Raw genomic sequence first — 17,836 nt, forward strand, 5'->3', positions numbered from 1 at the left:
ACAAAATGTGGTGGTTTGATGAGAGAAAGGATGGAAAGATGAACTTGATTTGCAAATGGGGGTGCTCTGTAATGACTAAAGCTCTGTGAAATTGATGTGAGACTTAGAAGGGCATAGCATAAAGCATGTTTCAGGGTAGAAATCCAGTGTAGTGTTTTCTCTGCTTTTTAGATTGATGACAGCAGGAATTACAGAGATTGCAACAAGTCTGCTCTGCTCAGAGTCTGTGTTTTGGACAGTTATTTTCTTCTTTTGTTTTCTTTCAGAGTTGAGGCTATAATTATGAAACAGAAATCCAGAAAATGACAGAAAAACATTAGTTGCCTTCTTCTAGGACAGTCATGTTGGAAGGTTTGGTAGCCTGGGTCCTCAACACCTATTTGGGCAAATATGTCAATAACCTGAACACAGACCAGCTGTCAGTGGCTCTTCTAAAAGGTGAGGCTTTGTGGTGTTGTCTGTAGTGTTTTCATTCTGTGATTTGAAAGAAAGATTATCTTCAGTTTTTGTAATAACTAGAAGGTGGAGCAGAAATAATTACTTAATATGGGTGTTTAATGTTCATAGAAGCCCTTTTAATAGAGGTCTGTGCTAGCACTTTACAAGCAATAATAACAGCTTCTCTTGTGTTCCTATCAACACTCTTAAACCGATTTCTGTGAAGCTTTCCCAAGCACGCTCATCACATCTTATCAGCAGGTTTTGGTTAGGTAATATTTGAGTGTCATTTTGTTAATACTGTTCAGTAACTTTCCTGTCGAGAGACTGTGCAGGAAGTGTTCTGTATTCCTTACCTCTTTTGGTGTTAGTAGTCACTGCCCTGTAATTAAGGCTTCTGGTTTGTGTCACGTTCTGCTGTGTCATATTCATGACTCCTGTACTTTTACAGAGTCCTCAAGTCAGTGCCTTCTGATTTACCTTTTGCTGCTGTTACCTGCTGTTTCTGGAGAGAATATTGTATTACACGTCACAGCTTTTCTGTGTCTGCTTTTTGTAATGTTGGGAAAGTACTTAAAAGTACCCCTGTCGAAAAGACAAAAAGAAGCTTTCTCCTTGGTTACAATAAAGTTCAGATCTAAAGCCATGCAGAAGGTTGTTTCTAGACGACCTCATCAAATAGCTTGAGCACATGGCACTAGAAAATGAACCAATATGAAATAACCATTGCAGTTGTAACACTGCTCGAAGAGACAGATTGACTCTTCTTGTGTAATGCTGTGCGATTTTCAGTCTAGGCTTCTAATGTTAAAGTTGGCATCGTTGAACATCATTTTCTTTAGCAGACTTGTCTTCTTTTGTGCTTTGTGTAGGTGCTGTTGAGTTGGAAAACTTGCCACTAAAGAAGGATGCTTTGAAGGAACTGGAATTACCATTTGAAGTAAAGGCAGGTTTGTATTTTGCTTGTGTGTGCAGGACAAATAAACAGGAAGTCTGCATATTTTAGGAGAATCTCTCCCTGTGAGTCAGAAGAAATTAAGTAGCCTGGTTTTCAGGTTATGCAGCTCTGGTTTATTGTGTTTGTTTCCTACAACATTTTTAGTTTCAGGTTTTCCAAGAGTGATCAAGTGTGTTTATCCAGGAATCAGATATCTCTACTTTGTGTATCTAGGCTTCATTGGCAAAATAACACTCCAGATACCTTTTTATCGCCCACACGTGGATCCATGGGTGATATCTGTCTCAAAACTACACTTAATTGGGGCACCAGAAAAAAAAGATGATTTTGATGAGGAACGGGAGAAGTTGCAAGAAAGAGAACATAAGAAAGCTCTTCTTCTGGCACTTGAAGAAAAGTGGAAGGTGAGTCATGCTTGTCCTTCATGGTGAAGAAACTGCTGTGGTAGATGGATTGCACTGATGTCTCCTAACAAGTGGCGCAAGTGCAGAGGGAGCTAAGTTAAAATTCGATTCACACATACAAACAATGCCATTTCTGCTCCACCCCATCGTGTCATGTGTCCCACATGTTGCCCAGGGAGGTTGTGGATGCCTCCTCCCGGGGGGTATTCAAGGCCAGTTTGGTTAACGCCTGGAGCAGCCAAGCCCAGTTGAGAATTACCTGCCTGCCCATGGCATGGAGGTTGGAGTAGATGATCTCTAAGGTCCTCTGCAGCCTAGGCCATTCTGTGATTCTATCTTGGAGATGCTGAAATAGTTCTTTTTTCTTTCTCCCTGTTCACAGCAATTTCATTGTAAGAAATTGTATTGTTTCCTGACCTCAGAGCGGTGGTTAATGCTTATCCCTCCTTTCTCTTTTAGAAAGAACGACAGCAGAAAGGAGAATCCTACTGGTACTCAGTTACTGCATCTGTAGTTACACGAATTGTAGAGAACATTGAAGTAAGCCTTTGCACTGTAAAGCTTTTCCCACTTGTTAAGAATTGCACTGTGCTTCCTGTTGTGTAGTCTTCAGAGAAGAAATATGTAAATCAAAGGCAGATGTTTGGCAGAGCACAGTCCCTTTCAGACTGAACCTTTGTAACTTTAGTCTTAAACTAGTCCTGATGGGGACTTCTGGAAAGGAAAAACCCTTCAGCCTGCTTTTACCAGGGAAAACATGAACTGCTTTTTGTTTGTAACAATAGCTGGAGAAAGATTTTGCATGAAACCCAGTGGGTTTTGCTCAAATTTAAATTATTTGATTTATGAAGGCTGTATTATTTGGCTGCAGTTCAATTCACTAGAGGCAGTTTAGAAGCAAGGTACCTCAGACTACTTGTTTCTCATGATGTCTTTGAAAAGAATGTGTTTGGTTCAGGAGCTGAAGTTGTGCTTTTCTCTGTCCTGGACTCTAAATGCACTGAGAAATCACAGTAATTGGTGCTCTTCAAGTTCTTGGCAATACACAGATAAGTTTGGGTCACTTCATATGGTTATTTGTTTGTAATTCTGTTTTGTGCTGATGATTTTGGTATATAAGCTAAATTTGTGTCTTAAACAATTACACATTTGCCTTGGCAATGGAGAATAATAGCAGGATAGCAAAATGGAGTACCCTGGCCTGTGAAAGTGGCTCTTTGTTCTGTGGGGAGAAGGACAGGGGCTTGTTGGAGCATCGCAGAAACAAAATATTCAGTTGCCTTAGTGTTAATGAATGGTGCTGCTGTCCACCCGTTGTCTCTAGTAATTTCTCTTTTTCCTAGCTCAAAATTCAGGATGTCCATTTGAGGTTTGAAGATGGTGTCACAAATCCACTGCAGCCGTTTGCCTTTGGTGTGTGCATCAAAAACGTATCGATGCAAAATGCAGTGTTTGAACCAGTGAGTATGACATTTTGTGACACTTGTGCAGTGTTCTATGGGTGCTAGTAAATACTTAGTATGTCATGTTAATAGTTGCTGTAATAAATGGATCCTGGGCATTTTGTACTGTTTATTTGGCATATGGAACTGGAAACTCTGTGGCACATGATGTGTGTGAGCTTGACTTTATTCCATTTGTTGTCCTTCAGGTGGAGAAGCTGATGAGGAAAAAACAGTTGGATGTTGCTGACTTCAGTGTTTATTGGGATACCAACTGCACTTTATTGGGTGACCTACCTCCTGGAAAGCTACAGGTGCTAGGGGGAATTTTGTTGTTTGTTTCCTGTATTGCAGACCTAATTGGCTTTGAATTCCTTGGAGCAACAAAAGTTGATGGTTTCATGCTGTAATGATAATATACATGTGAAACCCCCAAAAGATGTGGGGTCTACCTTGCATTCCTTTTGAAGAGAGAATATGCTTAGGAGGTTTTTTAAATGGTCTGGCATGCTAATAAAATGTATTCTAGTAAACAAAACCCACTAAGCATTTTGCAGTCATTCTCAGAGAATAAACTTGATTGTATTCCACAGGAAGCAATGGATAAAAGTGTGGAAAATCATGGTCATAACTACATCATGGAACCTGTTTGTACTTCTGCTCTTCTTAAGAGAAATTGTTCTAAGGAGCCTTTAAGATCACGTCAGACTCCACGGCTTGAGTGTGACATTCAGCTTGAGACTATACCTTTGAAGCTTTCACAGGTAAAGACCAACCATCTTCATTTAACTCACAGTTAAATCTGAAACAGAGAGAGTTGAGAAGGAGAGTAAACGAGGCCATCATGAGCTCTGTGCCGTTAGCTATGTTAGGCTGTGCTGGGTGGCCAAAGTTAGCCTTCAGAATGGCTTGGGTAGCTGTATGCTGGGTTGTGTGATGCTTTTTGTGCAGTTTGTAAGAATGTGGCGGATGACAGAAGTCACTTCTTTGTGTTCTGAATATCACAATATCTACAGATTCAGATTGTTAGGTCGACATGGAGTATATTTTCCTTCCCCATGTGCTGCGGTTGTTGTTTGTATGTCAGTGCTTCTGAAGATCAGGCTGATAGAATGCCACCTTGCATTACCTCTCTCTAAGAAAGCTATTGCTGATTCAAACAGTGAAATACCTGCAAGGTCAAAAAACTCTGGCAGTGTCTCTGGCAGCTTACATACCAATTATTGGAGCAGAAAATGAATGCTTTGTTAAGGAGTCTGTTCAAGCAAACCAAGCATTCAAAATTATTTCATTCTTTTACTGATTATTGCTTCTTGCAGTAATAGTAATAGGGTGCATATGGGGAGGGAACTTATTTTTAGGATGTATAATAGGGGCTGATGTCAGGCTGGTAATCTGACATGAAAGGAGATTTCATTCTGTGCCTGTAAAGAGGGAAGCCTGCAAACTGAACATCACACGTGTGAACTACTAGCTACTGGGGGAAGATATGTGGCACTGGAGAACCAGATTATGAATTGGGATTTACATTAATGTCACACATCCTTAATTGATGGGAATGATCTTTTTAGTAGGACTTGTTGTGGCAGGTCAAGGGATGATGGTTTGAAACCTAAAGGCAGGAGATTCAGACTGGAGAGAATGTTTTTACAGTGACAGTGCTGAGACACTGGCCCAGGTTGCCCAGGGAGGTGGGAGATGCTCCATCCCTGGAAACATTCCAGATCAGGTTGTTTGGGGCTCCCTTTTCCTTTGGAAAGCACTGCAGTGTTGCCTAATTGATCTGTGTCTTGTTTCACTAAAAGATGCAGTATCAGCAGATCATGGGATTTTTGAAGGAGCTGGCCAGGAAGGAACGACAGCTGAAGTTCAGGAAGTGGAGGCCAAAGGCTGCAGTAACAGAGAGGTCAGTATGTCTGTGGCTGTGCTAGTCTTGGTATGCTGTTGAGAACTCTGCTACACAGACTAGAGTGAAGACATATATAAAAAGGTAGATAACAATCATGCATTAGAGTTTCAGTTTCCTTGAGTTGTTCTCATATCTCATAAATCAGTTTTAAACATCCAGATGTAGTTCAGACTTTAAACCCTTCTTGCACAGCTTCCAAGAACTGAATTACACATTGGAGTTTCTGCCTGCATGTGTGCACCAAGGTGTTCTGAAATTGTCTTTGTGGAAAGAGCTCCTGTGAGTTTCTTTTAGGTGGTACAGTTCAGACTCTATGGAACTCAACAGGTTGTTGCCCATGCCTGATCTGTAGCAGCTCTGCTTGATCCAGCTGCAGTGGCAGGCCACTGCTCTACAGAGTCAGCCCACTGGTACTTTGTTCTGACCAGTGTCATGGAAGCTAAACAACCAGTTGCCCTCTTGGTTTTTCACTGAACCTCTCCTGGACCTTTCAGCAGTTTGACATGCACCTGTGGGTTTGGAAATGCTGTAATACAGTGATTTTAAACCATTTCAGCTGCCGGGAGTGGTGGATCTTTGCTTTGAATGCCAGTCTGTCAGAGATCAGGGAGCAGAGGCAACGCTCCACCTGGGAGTTCGCGTTACATCGGGCCCAAGATGCAGTGTCTTACACTGACATGTATTACAGCAAGTTGAAGGGGGAACCACTGTCTGCTGCAGAGCAGGTATTTAGATTTGAGTTTTCTACACTGTTGTATTTTATTTGTTTCATGTTCCCAAAATCAGAATCTGCAGGCTGTTTTCACTGAACAACCTGCACGGCTCTTTTGTCTTTGTTTCGCCCTGCAAAAGCTGTCTCTTTTTTTTTGAGCTGTAACTGGTTTTCTCCAAAAATAGGATTAACTCTCATAGGATGCTCATGTCAGGCTGTGACATGCTTGCTTAACTCCTGTTCTCTGTAGACTCCAAAGTGTGTAAATACCAGAAGTGTGTCAGGTCACCCATGTGGTTGGGAAAATGTATAATTAGGTGGCTGTGTTTGGGGATGCTTTGTTGCTTTTTGGTTTTCTCCAGTTGATTTTAGAATTTAGAGAGAAAGTGCCCCATAGGTTTTCAGAGAGAGAACCCAGGAACTGTAATGAGCTGCTTTTTACCTCTAACTGTGTTAGGGCTTTGGCCACCATATATCTCACTCATCTTGGTTATGGGTGCAATTCTATGATGCTTTACGTTGTATGTCATCCTTACTTGTGTTATGCAGACATGAACTGCAGGATTAGGTCATTGTACTGGAAATTCAACAGTCTCTGGCAAAGCAGGAGACTTTTACATTCATCCAGTGAGTGTTGTCTCTAGCAGAGCAGTGAAATGTTGCCACTGGACTGAAAATTGCCTTTTGCTTCCTAGTTCCATTAGCTATTTTTTGTAGGCTTAAGCTTCCACAAGCAACTTCTTAATTAGTACAAAGAAGACAACATCCCCTAGTCACCGAGTGTGAAAACCACATTCTCCTAATTTGTGCAGTTCGTTTTCTCTACTTTCTTTGCTTAACATAGAAGGTTTTCTGCTCCTGGCTAAGCTAGGCATCCCATTATATCATGTTGTTTTCCTTGGTTTTGAGTTCTGTGCTGCATACTGACAGGAGGATGGAGTTGGGCAGTGGATTTTTACCATGAAAACTGTTACAATAATGCACTTTGCGATGGAAATAAACCTCAGTAACCTTTGGAGTACTGGAGGATGTAAGTTGTTTTGGTTGCCTCCATGACCTCTTCATCTGCTTAGGCATTTGGATACCATTAATGCCATGGCAGTTTGCTTTGTGAATCTCTGGCGTGGCGCAGGAGCGTCAGTGAACAAGATGCTGTATTCCTGTAGAGCAGTGACTTTACCTTTTGTGTCTTTTCAGGCAGAAATGCGTCGTATTGAAGATGAGCAAACCTATGAAGAGCTGAAGATACTATATGAGATAGTTCATGATAAATTCCATGACCTAGCTGAGGTGAGGAGCATTCTGCACATGGGGTGATCTTGCAGTGAGACCTTGTGAGGTGTTGTGTTCTGCTCTGCTGGAGGGCAGTAGCATTTGCAAGTGTGGCATTGACCCTGAAATCTCAAACAGTGCTCGCTTCCTGCGGTCCTTACTCTAGTGTCACTTGTGCAGTGAAATGTTTTGCCTGGTCTTACAATGATCTTCCTCAACAGTATCTTTGCCAGAATTCCTAGGGCAGGTACTCTTGATGTTAAAAGCAGAGAGTGAAGGTGAAGGGCTACAGTGAGTGTTTTTGAAATGTATGGCAGAAATGAGCCTTATGTAGATGGCTTCCTGAGCATGCTTCATAAAATATGAACTGGTCTCTGTAATGGCACAGTGTCTGTTGCCTTCCACAGAGAGCTGCTGCAGTTGAGAGCTTTTTATGATATCAAATGACTTTCTTTGTATTAGTGTTTCTACTCCAAGATTCAAATAATGCCATATGGCTTCATGTATGAATATGCAGCACTTAACTCGTGGTATGTTATTTCTTTTCTGCTGCTCTCCTAAGAAGCTAATTACTGATTGAAAATACCCTTGCTGGTGTACTGAAGAGTGCTGAGTAAATAATAGATGGAAGTTTTATTGTGACTTTTCTATATGGTTGTGATACTCCTTCACTCAATGTTCAAATATAGAGTATTAAAGAGCCATTGCCTGATACTCCTGGAGGCTCCCCTCCCACAGAATCTGCACATGGCACTGGGATGCTTCAGTACCTCCAGTCTTGGTTTCCTGGCTGGGGAGGTTGGTATGGATATGCTCAGCAAACATACGAAGGTGAACCTTTTGAAGGGCTGCTTCCAGACCCAAAGGAGCAGTGGAATCCAGAAGAAATACTGGGTATGGAAATCCAGAGTTTTCTGTTTGTTTTCAAGGCTGCCATAGTTGGATACCTGGTGAAGGTGAACAGAAACAACTCTCTGGTTCTGCACTGTTCAAAGGTTGTGTGTCATCTGGTCTACTTGGGCAGCAGAGCCTGTCTAAAGCTTGGCAGTCTGTCCACACAATCACAGTGCCTGGTGTACCTGCTTATTTTGAAAGGGATATATGAATATATTGGTTTCCACTATAATTTATGGCAGAGAGCTTTGGGACCTTTTCAGGTGGGCGAAGGTCAGGTAGCATGATGTGGCTGGGTGTAACATTAAGAGTACTGGAATTTGTGTAAACTAAGGTTTACATTTACCTTAATTAAAAGAGAGCTCTATAAGACATTCAGTTTTATTAAGGAAGGAGGTATATCTACTCAAATTTTTGTGTATATTTTTGTCTTCTAGATCTAGGGAAATCTGTTTTCAAATTCAGTGAAACTCTCTTTTATTCTTCAGTAGCTTCCAGAAACTTATGTAGTGTGTTTTGTCATTTTTTTAATTAGGTGCAGATGAATTTTTTGATCCTGCTGCAGATGCTTCTAGCATGAACACCTTTACAAAGAGAGATCATGTTTTTGCTAAATTAAATCTAAAGTTGCAGGGTGGTTCTTTCACTCTGCTGCATAAGAAGAAGAAGATGATGCATACTGAGGAGACTGCTTTTATGCAGATGGAGTTTTCAGGTATTAAGTCAGTTTCTCTTCTTTCTCAAAGACCAAAGCTTTGTCCACTGTTAGCCCTTCCTTTGATTTTTAACTCTTTGGATAACTGTACTGAAACAAAGTTCAAATTTAAAAGGTGAAAACAGCTTCTGGAAATTGATAGATCAGTGGAAGTTAATTTCTCTTTTTGAATGTGTGAGAACTCTCATTTTAGACATTGTGAAAGGAAGACAGTGGTAGAAATATTTGCTTCATAGTCCTTGTGATGTATCTCTGTCTTCTTTAAACAGAAGGGAGTGTATGGGCTTGGTCTAGATGAGCTTTAAAGGTCCCTTCCAACATAAAATATGTTATGATTTGATCCATAAGCCCTTGCAAAAGGCTTATTTGCTGGACTGTTACCTGTAATATGCAAATAAAACTTGTGCTGTGTACTGGAAGAAATAAAAGCAGTTCCTGTGTTTCTGTTCCAGGTGTGAAGATTTTAGCAGAATCCCTTCCTTGCAGAAACTCCTCCCTTCTCAAAGTCCGTCTCGGTGGTCTTTTTCTGAGGGATTTGGCAACCGAAGGGACCATCTTTCCAGTTCTTGTTTTCCCCAATCCAGTAGGTGAAAAGTAAACTCTCTTGAGCTTACTCTATGGGAGGCATTAGTACTCAAGACATTACTCTTGATTTGTGTTATCTCAGAAAGAGAGCACATGCTCTCTTTTCTTGAGGAAAAATTCCCCTCGTCGGACTTAATTTTTCCTTCCTTTTCCGAAGCTCACTGTTTGCTCTGCGTGCTTGCAGTGTTAATCCTGCAGTTCTGTCTGTGGGATGGGGATAACCTGTTGAACAAGGTTTGATTTTCGGAACGTTTTGAAGCATTGCTGTCTAACCAGTGATTGTTCTGTTTGGTATAGCTCTTGGGTCCCAGCACGGTTTATCTCATCTCTGTGCTGATGCACCTAGAGCAGAAATAGAGATTTATTTTTTTTCCTTCCTTCTAAATGGAGTGATGAAAAGATTTCAAATATCTCTCCTGAGCAAACAGCAAGTGAATGTACTTTGTCTTTTGTACAGAACTGGCTCAAGTTTGCTCTTTGCCTGCTCTTGAATAGACAACTGGAGCTTTCGTCATACTTCTCTTCTTTGGCTACATCGTGCAAGTTTATTATATGTATAGTCTGAGATGGTTATATATTAACCTGCACACTCACCCTGAGACTAGTACAAAAAAAGGCTTTTATGCTTCTATGAGGTGACTTAGTTGATTTTACCTGAACAATCTTTTTCTTTCTAAATTCTTACCAGCAAAAAGAAGTTGGCTGCATGTCTTCCTTTGGACTCCAGAGTTTGTCCTCAGAAATTACTAATCAGAACACTGGTAAAGATCTCATTTTATGTTTGGAGATAACAAATGTATGATAGAATTCCTACAGAGCAGAACTTTCAAAGCTGAGTGTCTAAAGTTGGAATTCATGCAAAGGTTTTTTGCAGATAGCAAGGTAAAATCCTAGAGGCTTTGCTCAGATAGAAGGGTGTGTGTGAGTTGACTTTGAGTGGCATGAGTAAGAGGGGAAGTATTTGAAGACAGTGGGAGTTGCACTTGCTCTTTGTCTTGGTTTAAAAAAATGGAAGAAAAATGTCAGGAGTTCGGCATTAGGACCCTGGTCCTGACAGCGTTCCTGTACGCACAGGTCTGTCCAATTCTGTTGATGGTAGAAGTCAGTCTTGCTTTTCTGTCACCCAAGAATTGTCGGAAGCCCTACTTAGTACTGCCAATTGAAAATGTGTGATGAAATTCTTTGGGGTTAGCTTTTTTGCGTTTGTCCATTAGTTTGGTTTGGGTGTTTTTACAACTGCTTTTTGGAACTGATTTCTTCCTCGGTTGCAGATCCTGATGCCCCAGTGTTTGAGATGCTTTATGAGAGAAATCCAATCCACAGCGGTTTTGAGAGGCGCCTGGAAGTCAGTACCAGACCTCTAAATATTATTTACAATCCACAAGCCATTAAGAAAGTCGCTGACTTCTTCTACAAGGGAAGGGTTCATACCTCAGGTTAACCTTTAATGTGCTTTTTTTTGGTGGGGTTGGGGATATCTGGGTGGTATTACAACTCTTTTTCTCTTTGGCTTCTGTTTATTTTCGTTCTTAGAAATATAATGCGCTAATCAATCTCCCCTTCAGATCACACCATACTCTTGAGTCTTCTCTGGATGTTTTTTGTTGCTTGCTTCATTAATCAAATCAGGGTATTTTACTGGGGCAGACTCCTGAAATTTCTGCTTTAGAATTGCAAGTGGCTGCTGTTCCACATGGTGGGTGTTCATGCTGCCTAAATGACAATGCGTAAACAGGGAGGCCTGTTTCTGCAGTCTCTCCTGGAAGACAATGGAGAGCTGATTTTTTGGCAAACAGCAAAAGGTTGAAGTTATCTGGTACAGAGGATGACATTTACCTTTTCTCACAAGGTGAGAGTATTCAGTAAGTCTTAGAGCTAAAGTGTCAATCAAACAAGCCAACAACCAAACCAAAAAGACTGCCTGGACATTTAGTCAGCATTTCCTCTGCTGCCATACTTATCACCTGCTCTGTCTCCCTCAAATTTAGCAACTCAGGTCAAAGGTCTGTCATATGAACCAGACAATGTCTTTCCAAACTAGAAGGAAGTCTGGGAGGTGTTCTTTTAGTGGCATTTTTCTGTGCTTAGATGCTTTGTTTTTTCTCTGTGAAGCAACTTGGTGTCTAAGTGCAGCTTTCACCTGCTCTCTTTTCCTGTCCTCTATTGTACTGCTGAAACTAAAAGCTTTTCTTTTTGCTCTTTGTATTCTAACTTTCCTTTTTCCTGATTCAATAACAGATGAGCAAAATTATACCTAGTCCATTTCATATCTCTTGTACAGGTTTTGGCTATCAGTCTGAGTTAGAGGCAAGAGTGGCTGAAGCTGCCAGAAGACAGTACAACAAGCTGAAAATGCAGACAAAAGCTGAAATCAGGCAAACTATTGATCGTTTACTAGTAGGAGACTTCATTGTAAGTTTTTGCCCCCAAATTGTTTATGTAGGCTTTTCTTGGTGTATGTTTTTGCACTTGAAGCTTGTAAGAATGGGAGTTTTTTGTGGTTAGTTTCTGTGGTGTTCTGTTACAGAGTGGAGAGTTTTACATGTGCTATTGTAGTATTCCCTTTGCTGCCAGTCTGTCTTTGTGGTGCAGACCTGTTCTGATTAAAGGCATAATAGTATTTTTATGTTCTTTACCCTGCTACTGAGATGACTTCATGCCAGCTAGTTGGCTCTGGTCTCCACTGGAGCTCTGTTGCATCAATGTTACTGAATTTATGGATGGCCTTGACAAAGATTTGTCTGATCCAGTGTTGTGTAAAAGGATGATGCCTTCTGTTAGCTGTGGAGGTAGATTGACTCCTCATCTTAGCGATGGGAGTCCCTCTGGAGCGGGACATAACATGGGATGTTTCACCTACTTAAAGTGTCTGTTCGTTGACTCTGGTGGGAGCCTGTTGTTTAATAAGCTGCCAGAGTTCAGTGTAGCTGAAGGTTGTGCAGGTTAGCTCTTTGTGCTGTTTTAGCTCTAGTGGTTAACTAGATTGATTTGTTTGACATATGAGGGGAAGTGATTTCTTATGGGCTGTTTTATCTTCTTAACTTTTAGGAAAACAGCAAAAGTTGGACTGTGTGCCTTGATATTTCTGCCCCTCAGGTGATCTTCCCTGATGATTTCAAATGTGTGGATCCAGTGTTAGTTGTTGTAGATCTGGGAAGAATATTACTTACCAATTCTCAAGGTATGATCTAGAGTTACTACTGCTTTCCTTTTCTTCTCACCTTCTCCTAGTGTCTCTCTAGAGAGTAGAGATGTCTAAAGGTCACATCATAATTTGAGGATCAAAGAGAATTACAAAGGCAGAGTCACAGATTTATTTTTTAACAACTTAAGTCTTGTAGTGATTGTAGGTGAGTTAAAAATGAGCCAAAGGTGTCTTTTAATGGGTTCTAAAAGAGGTTGTGACTGGCATCTGCATACATGTAAGGGAAGTGTAGTAAATTTCCTGCTGCAAAATAAAAAATGACAGTGAGAGGAGGCAAAACCAGCACTGATAGGCCTTGTGTTTAAAAAATACACCTTCAGACAGGCTGATCAGGCAATGAAGGGAGGAGAATACTTCTGTCTGTTTGTCTACTGTTGTTTTTTAATCCACAGAGCAATCTAAGAGGAGTGCAGATACTGTTTCTTCAGAAGTCAATGAATTGAGTGATGAAGAATATAAAACACCTCTTGCAACTCCTCCCAATACTCCACCACCAGAATCTAACACTAGTAGCAGCATCAAAATGTCTGATCTCACTGGCGTAGAAATAAGTGAAGAGCAGCTGCAGGCACACCTGATGAGTAAAAAAATGTACGAGACATACACACTTTCATTTATGGACCTTCAGATCATGGTGGGCCGTGTGAAGGACAACTGGAAGCATGTTCAAGACAGTGATGTGGGTCCAACTCACGTGGTAGAAAAGTTCAACGTTCACCTGCAGTTGGAGCGCAGGTTGATCTACACCTCTGACCCAAAGTACCCAGGAGCTGTCTTGTCTGGCAATTTGCCAGACTTGAAAATTCACATCAATGAGGACAAGATACTGGCTCTGAAGAACTGTTGCACGCAGCTGAGTACATCTGAAACTAAGCCTTCTGATGCCCTGCATTTGGGGAAAGACAAGATCTTTGCAGGGGTAGAGCAGCTTGGCAGTTTGCACGACTCTGTAATGAACCTAACACAGAGCATTGTAACGCTGGAGCAGCACACCAGGGAAGTTCTTGTTGAGTCTCAGCTGCTTCTGGCTGAATTCAAAGTGAACTGTATGCAGCTGGGCGTGGAAAGTAACGGACGGTATATCTCTGTGCTCAAGGTTTTTGGCACCAATGCCCACTTTGTGAAGAGGCCATATGATGCAGAAGTGTCCCTGACTGTTCATGGCCTCTTGCTGGTTGACACAATGCAAACATATGGAACAGATTTTGACCTTTTGATGGCTTCTCATAAGAATCTGAGTTTTGATGTGCCAACAGGAAGTCTTCGAGACAGCAGGGCTCAGTCCCCAGTTTCTGGGCCATGTCACACACGTCCCACTGATGTAGCAAGTTTGACAGGGAGATGTGCTACAGCCTTGAATACCTCAGCTAGTAACAACGGGAAAGATCAAGAGTCCCTGATAAAATTGGAGTATCAGTTTGTGAGTGCAGAATGCCCATCAATGAATCTGGATAGCAGTCTGCAGGTGATCTCTGTGCAGGTGAACAACCTGGATATCATCCTTAATCCAGAGACTATTGTTGAACTGATTGGATTTCTCCAGAAGTCCTTCCCAAAGGAGAAAGAAGATTCTAGTCCTCAGCCTTTAATAACTGACTTGGAAAGAGATTGGAGGGAACAGGAAACCTTTCAGTCCACTTATATACAGAATACAGAGGTAGCAGTTGATATTCACCGGTTAAATATACTGCTCCTCAGGACAGTTGGCATGACAAATGGAGAAAAATATGGCAGAAAAATTGCCACAGCCAGTATTGGTGGCACCAAAGTCAATGTCTCCATGTGCAGTAAACTGGATGTAAATGGCTCTCTGGGATGCCTTCACCTGATGGACCTAACACAAGATAGTGTGAAGAACCATTATGTTGTCAGCATAGGGAATACAGGAAGGTACGAAGGTCTCATTGGGGATGACTACTTTGAATCTTTATTCTTCAGACTCGATGGAAATAGCCTTCCAGATGCTTTAAGCTTCACCTTCACAGAAAAGTCAAAGGAGGAATGTTCTCTCAACCTCAAGATGGCCTCCTTGCACTACAACCACTCAGCTAAATTTCTCAAGGAGCTGACTCTGTCGATGGATGAACTGGAAGAGAATTTCCGCAGCATGCTGAAAAGTGCAGCTTCGAAAGTCACTACAGTTTTGGCAACTAAGACTGCAGAGTACACTGAGATGGTCTCTCTGTTTGACACCACACCACGACCGAGAGATGCTGCCAACGCGGAAGATAACGAAGGCTACGCGTTCAGATCACAGCCTCTCCAAAGCGACACTATTAAGCTGATACTAAATGTGAACATTGAATCCCCAATCGTCTCAGTACCTCGGAAGCCTGGTAGCTCTGAGCTGCTTGTAGGTCACCTAGGACAAATATCTATTCAGAATTTTGTGCCAGGAGAAGATGAATCTACAAGTGATAGACTGCAAGTTGAAATTAAGGACATAAAAATGTATTCTTTAAATAGCAGCCAATCTACAAGCAAGAAGGAGCCTGCAAGTGAAATAGCTCATGGGCTGCATTCTTCAGGTCCTGCTAGCATTAATGGCCAGGAAGAATCTCATTTTACTCGTCATGACTTCTTTGAATCATTACATAAAGGCCATGGTATGTTAATTAGAGGGCTTCTAATTATTTAACACGAGTGGTAGGTGGTACTGCAGGTGTGTATTGCCCATAGATCTGATCGGATATCCTCCTGAAATACACTGCTCAAGTTTAATTACAGCGAGCAAGTTACTTTGTTTATATCCACTTCTAGTCTCCTAAGCAAAAACTGCCTGGAGCATCTCATGCAGAAATTGATCCAAACATAGCCATATTTACTTATTTTAGCATTGCCAAGAGATTCTCAGCAAGTTCAATAGCTGCTATGCTACCTCTGCTCTGCAGCCTTCTAGGATAATCCATTCACTTAAGGTAATGTTTTCATTCTACTCCAACAGCTTTCCACATTCTGAACAACACCACCATCCAATTTCGGTTGGAAAAGATACCACTAGAGAGAGATTTGGATGTAACTTTTCCTCTCAGTAATGAAGACTTTGGAATATCAAGCATTATGAAGATTGAAGGGAAATTTGTGAACCCACTTCAGGTACAGTAATGGATCCATACCCCAGTGCCTCAGGAGTTGAAACTTAAATGATCTGCAAGGTCCCTTCCAACCCAAACCAATCTATTAATAAAAAAGTATTTCTCTGCCTAGGAGATAAGTGGCACTTCAGGTTTATTGTGGTGGTAGTTAAGAAATCAGATCCTTACATGTGTGGTTAGGAGAGACAGTCTGAAGTCTTAATAACTTGTTTTGGGACATCCTAGACGTCTTTATGAATTCGTCTAACTTTGACTTAGCCTGAACGTCTGTCATGGAGGGAAAAACAAATATGCCACTCTCCAGGTATGTTTGTTTACAGTTCCAGTAGAAACTAAGCATGGAAGTGCCATTATCTTGAAAAAGCCTCTGCAGGAGCTGATTGTAAATAGAGGAAGCTGAAACTTGTAATGCTAAGCAGGGTGTTTTTTCCATGTATTACTGTATAATCTCAGCACAGTGAATTAAGGCTGGCTTGTATGGTGAATTATTTTTGGCTGACTCTGTGTGGACGTTTTTGCTTAGCAATACAAGGTGTCCTCTTCTGTATGTTTTCGGACTGTGGCATCTTATAAACTGTTTTGCTTCAACTTTGCATTGAACCTTGTTTGGGATTATTTTTAACTTGTGGGCAGTTTTTTTGGGGCTGATTTGAAATTCCAGAGTCTTCACTCGTGAGTTTTGATGTTGATTTTATCGACACAGGGAGCTCTAACATGATGATTGGGTTTTTTTCTGCATTGTAGGTGGTGTTAGCAAAGCATGTATATGAACAAGTCCTGCAGACTCTGGATAATTTAATTTATAATGAAGACCTGAACAGATTTCCAACCACTTCTGTGTCTTCAACTTGTCACAGCTCTCCATCGGCATCACTTCACAGTGCAGGCACAGAATTCTCAAGTGAATGGAAGGAAAACGGCTTGTTCAGCCATTCCAGTTTTAGCTCTGTTCCAAGCAAGTCATTAGCTATCAGGGAAACAAAATCTTTTACTCAGATTCAAGCAAACTTCCACATCTCAGAGCTCCAGGTTCAGTTAAGTGGTGATCTCACACTTGGTGCCCAAGGTCTTGTCAGCCTTAAGTTTCAAGATTTTGATGTTGAGTTTGCCAAAGATCACCCTCAGACTTTGTCTATTCAGATTGCCTTGCGTTCCCTGCTGATGGAAGATCTTCTGGAGAAAAACCCAGACTCCATGTATAAGAATCTCATGGTGTCCCGTGGAGCACCGAAGCCATCCAGTTTAGCTCACAAGGAATATCTTTCACAATCCTGTCCCTCTGTATCCAATGTAGAATACCCAGATATGCCACGTTCCCTGCCTTCCCATATGGAAGAAGCACCTAATGTCTTTCAGCTGTACCAAAGACCAGTTTGTGCTTCCCGTAAGAAGCCAAAAGAAGATGCAGATTCTGAGTATCCTCTGACTCCACCTCCTTCTCCAACAGCAGACAGATCCAAGTTGCCCTGTGGAAAAAGTAACTTTGATGATTCCTTAGTTCATATCAATATTTTTCTAGTGGATAGGAAGCATCCTGAATTCTCTTCTCGCTATAACAAAATTAACCGTAGTGTAGATGTTGATTTTAATTGCCTAGATGTCTTAATAACTTTGCAAACTTGGGTAGTGATACTGGATTTCTTTGGGATTGGATCCACTGCTGATAACCATGCTATGAAGCTGCAACCTGAAGATACTCAGCAGACAATCAAATCAGAAATAAATACCTTGTCCGCTTCTCAAGCCCAAGAGCCTGTAAACACTAAGCTGGATCTGAAGGTATACTTGAGATGCAAAATAGTATTTGGATTGTCTGTCATAAAACGTCTGGTTTATAGAAACGTAAGGTGGCATTTAAGTCAAATGTGTGGTGTTCTAGTAGAGAATGTACATCAAGTCAGAAACAGGAGAGTTGAAGTGTGTGTAGGGGTAGTTTGAATTTAAAGTTGCAGAAGTTACAGGAAGCAAAACGATTGACTCCCTTGCTCTGAGATGCTCCCTGAGCACATGGGTGGCACTTGAAGGGACACTGCAGTAGAATGTTCAGGTTCACCCATGGAGGTCTCACAGATAGAGTTTCATACCCTCTCCCTGCCTCCAGCCCCATCCAGTCAGTTCTGTGCCTGAGAGTCTAAGGGAAGTGTAGATCTTGTGTATCTGTAGTCTTTTCCCAGAGGACCGGCAGTCTAAACATGATAAGTCTTGGG

General features: G+C 41.4%; 1 protein-coding gene across 7 annotated transcripts in view; it reads left to right on the forward strand.

Annotated features, from left to right (window-relative positions):
• The window catches only part of VPS13D (vacuolar protein sorting 13 homolog D), a 100,427-nt gene that overhangs the window by 2,325 nt on the left and 80,266 nt on the right, over positions 1-17,836 (forward strand). For all 7 annotated transcript variants that reach the window (XM_064172185.1, XM_064172188.1, XM_064172187.1 and 4 more), the window contains exons 2-21: positions 267-438; positions 1,311-1,388; positions 1,610-1,800; positions 2,260-2,340; positions 3,144-3,260; positions 3,452-3,556; positions 3,836-4,006; positions 5,048-5,148; positions 5,708-5,876; positions 7,061-7,153; positions 7,825-8,029; positions 8,565-8,744; positions 9,197-9,327; positions 10,018-10,090; positions 10,601-10,765; positions 11,611-11,741; positions 12,378-12,510; positions 12,927-15,140; positions 15,479-15,630; positions 16,374-17,408. In XM_064172185.1, coding sequence (XP_064028255.1) covers positions 342-438; positions 1,311-1,388; positions 1,610-1,800; positions 2,260-2,340; positions 3,144-3,260; positions 3,452-3,556; positions 3,836-4,006; positions 5,048-5,148; positions 5,708-5,876; positions 7,061-7,153; positions 7,825-8,029; positions 8,565-8,744; positions 9,197-9,327; positions 10,018-10,090; positions 10,601-10,765; positions 11,611-11,741; positions 12,378-12,510; positions 12,927-15,140; positions 15,479-15,630; positions 16,374-17,408 — 5,622 coding nt within the window. In that variant the 5' untranslated portion in view covers positions 267-341. The remainder of the gene's footprint in view (positions 1-266; positions 439-1,310; positions 1,389-1,609; positions 1,801-2,259; positions 2,341-3,143; positions 3,261-3,451; positions 3,557-3,835; positions 4,007-5,047; positions 5,149-5,707; positions 5,877-7,060; positions 7,154-7,824; positions 8,030-8,564; positions 8,745-9,196; positions 9,328-10,017; positions 10,091-10,600; positions 10,766-11,610; positions 11,742-12,377; positions 12,511-12,926; positions 15,141-15,478; positions 15,631-16,373; positions 17,409-17,836) is intronic.

Source organism: Pogoniulus pusillus, chromosome 36, assembly GCF_015220805.1.
Source record: "Pogoniulus pusillus isolate bPogPus1 chromosome 36, bPogPus1.pri, whole genome shotgun sequence".
Classification (NCBI taxonomy): domain Eukaryota; kingdom Metazoa; phylum Chordata; class Aves; order Piciformes; family Lybiidae; genus Pogoniulus; species Pogoniulus pusillus.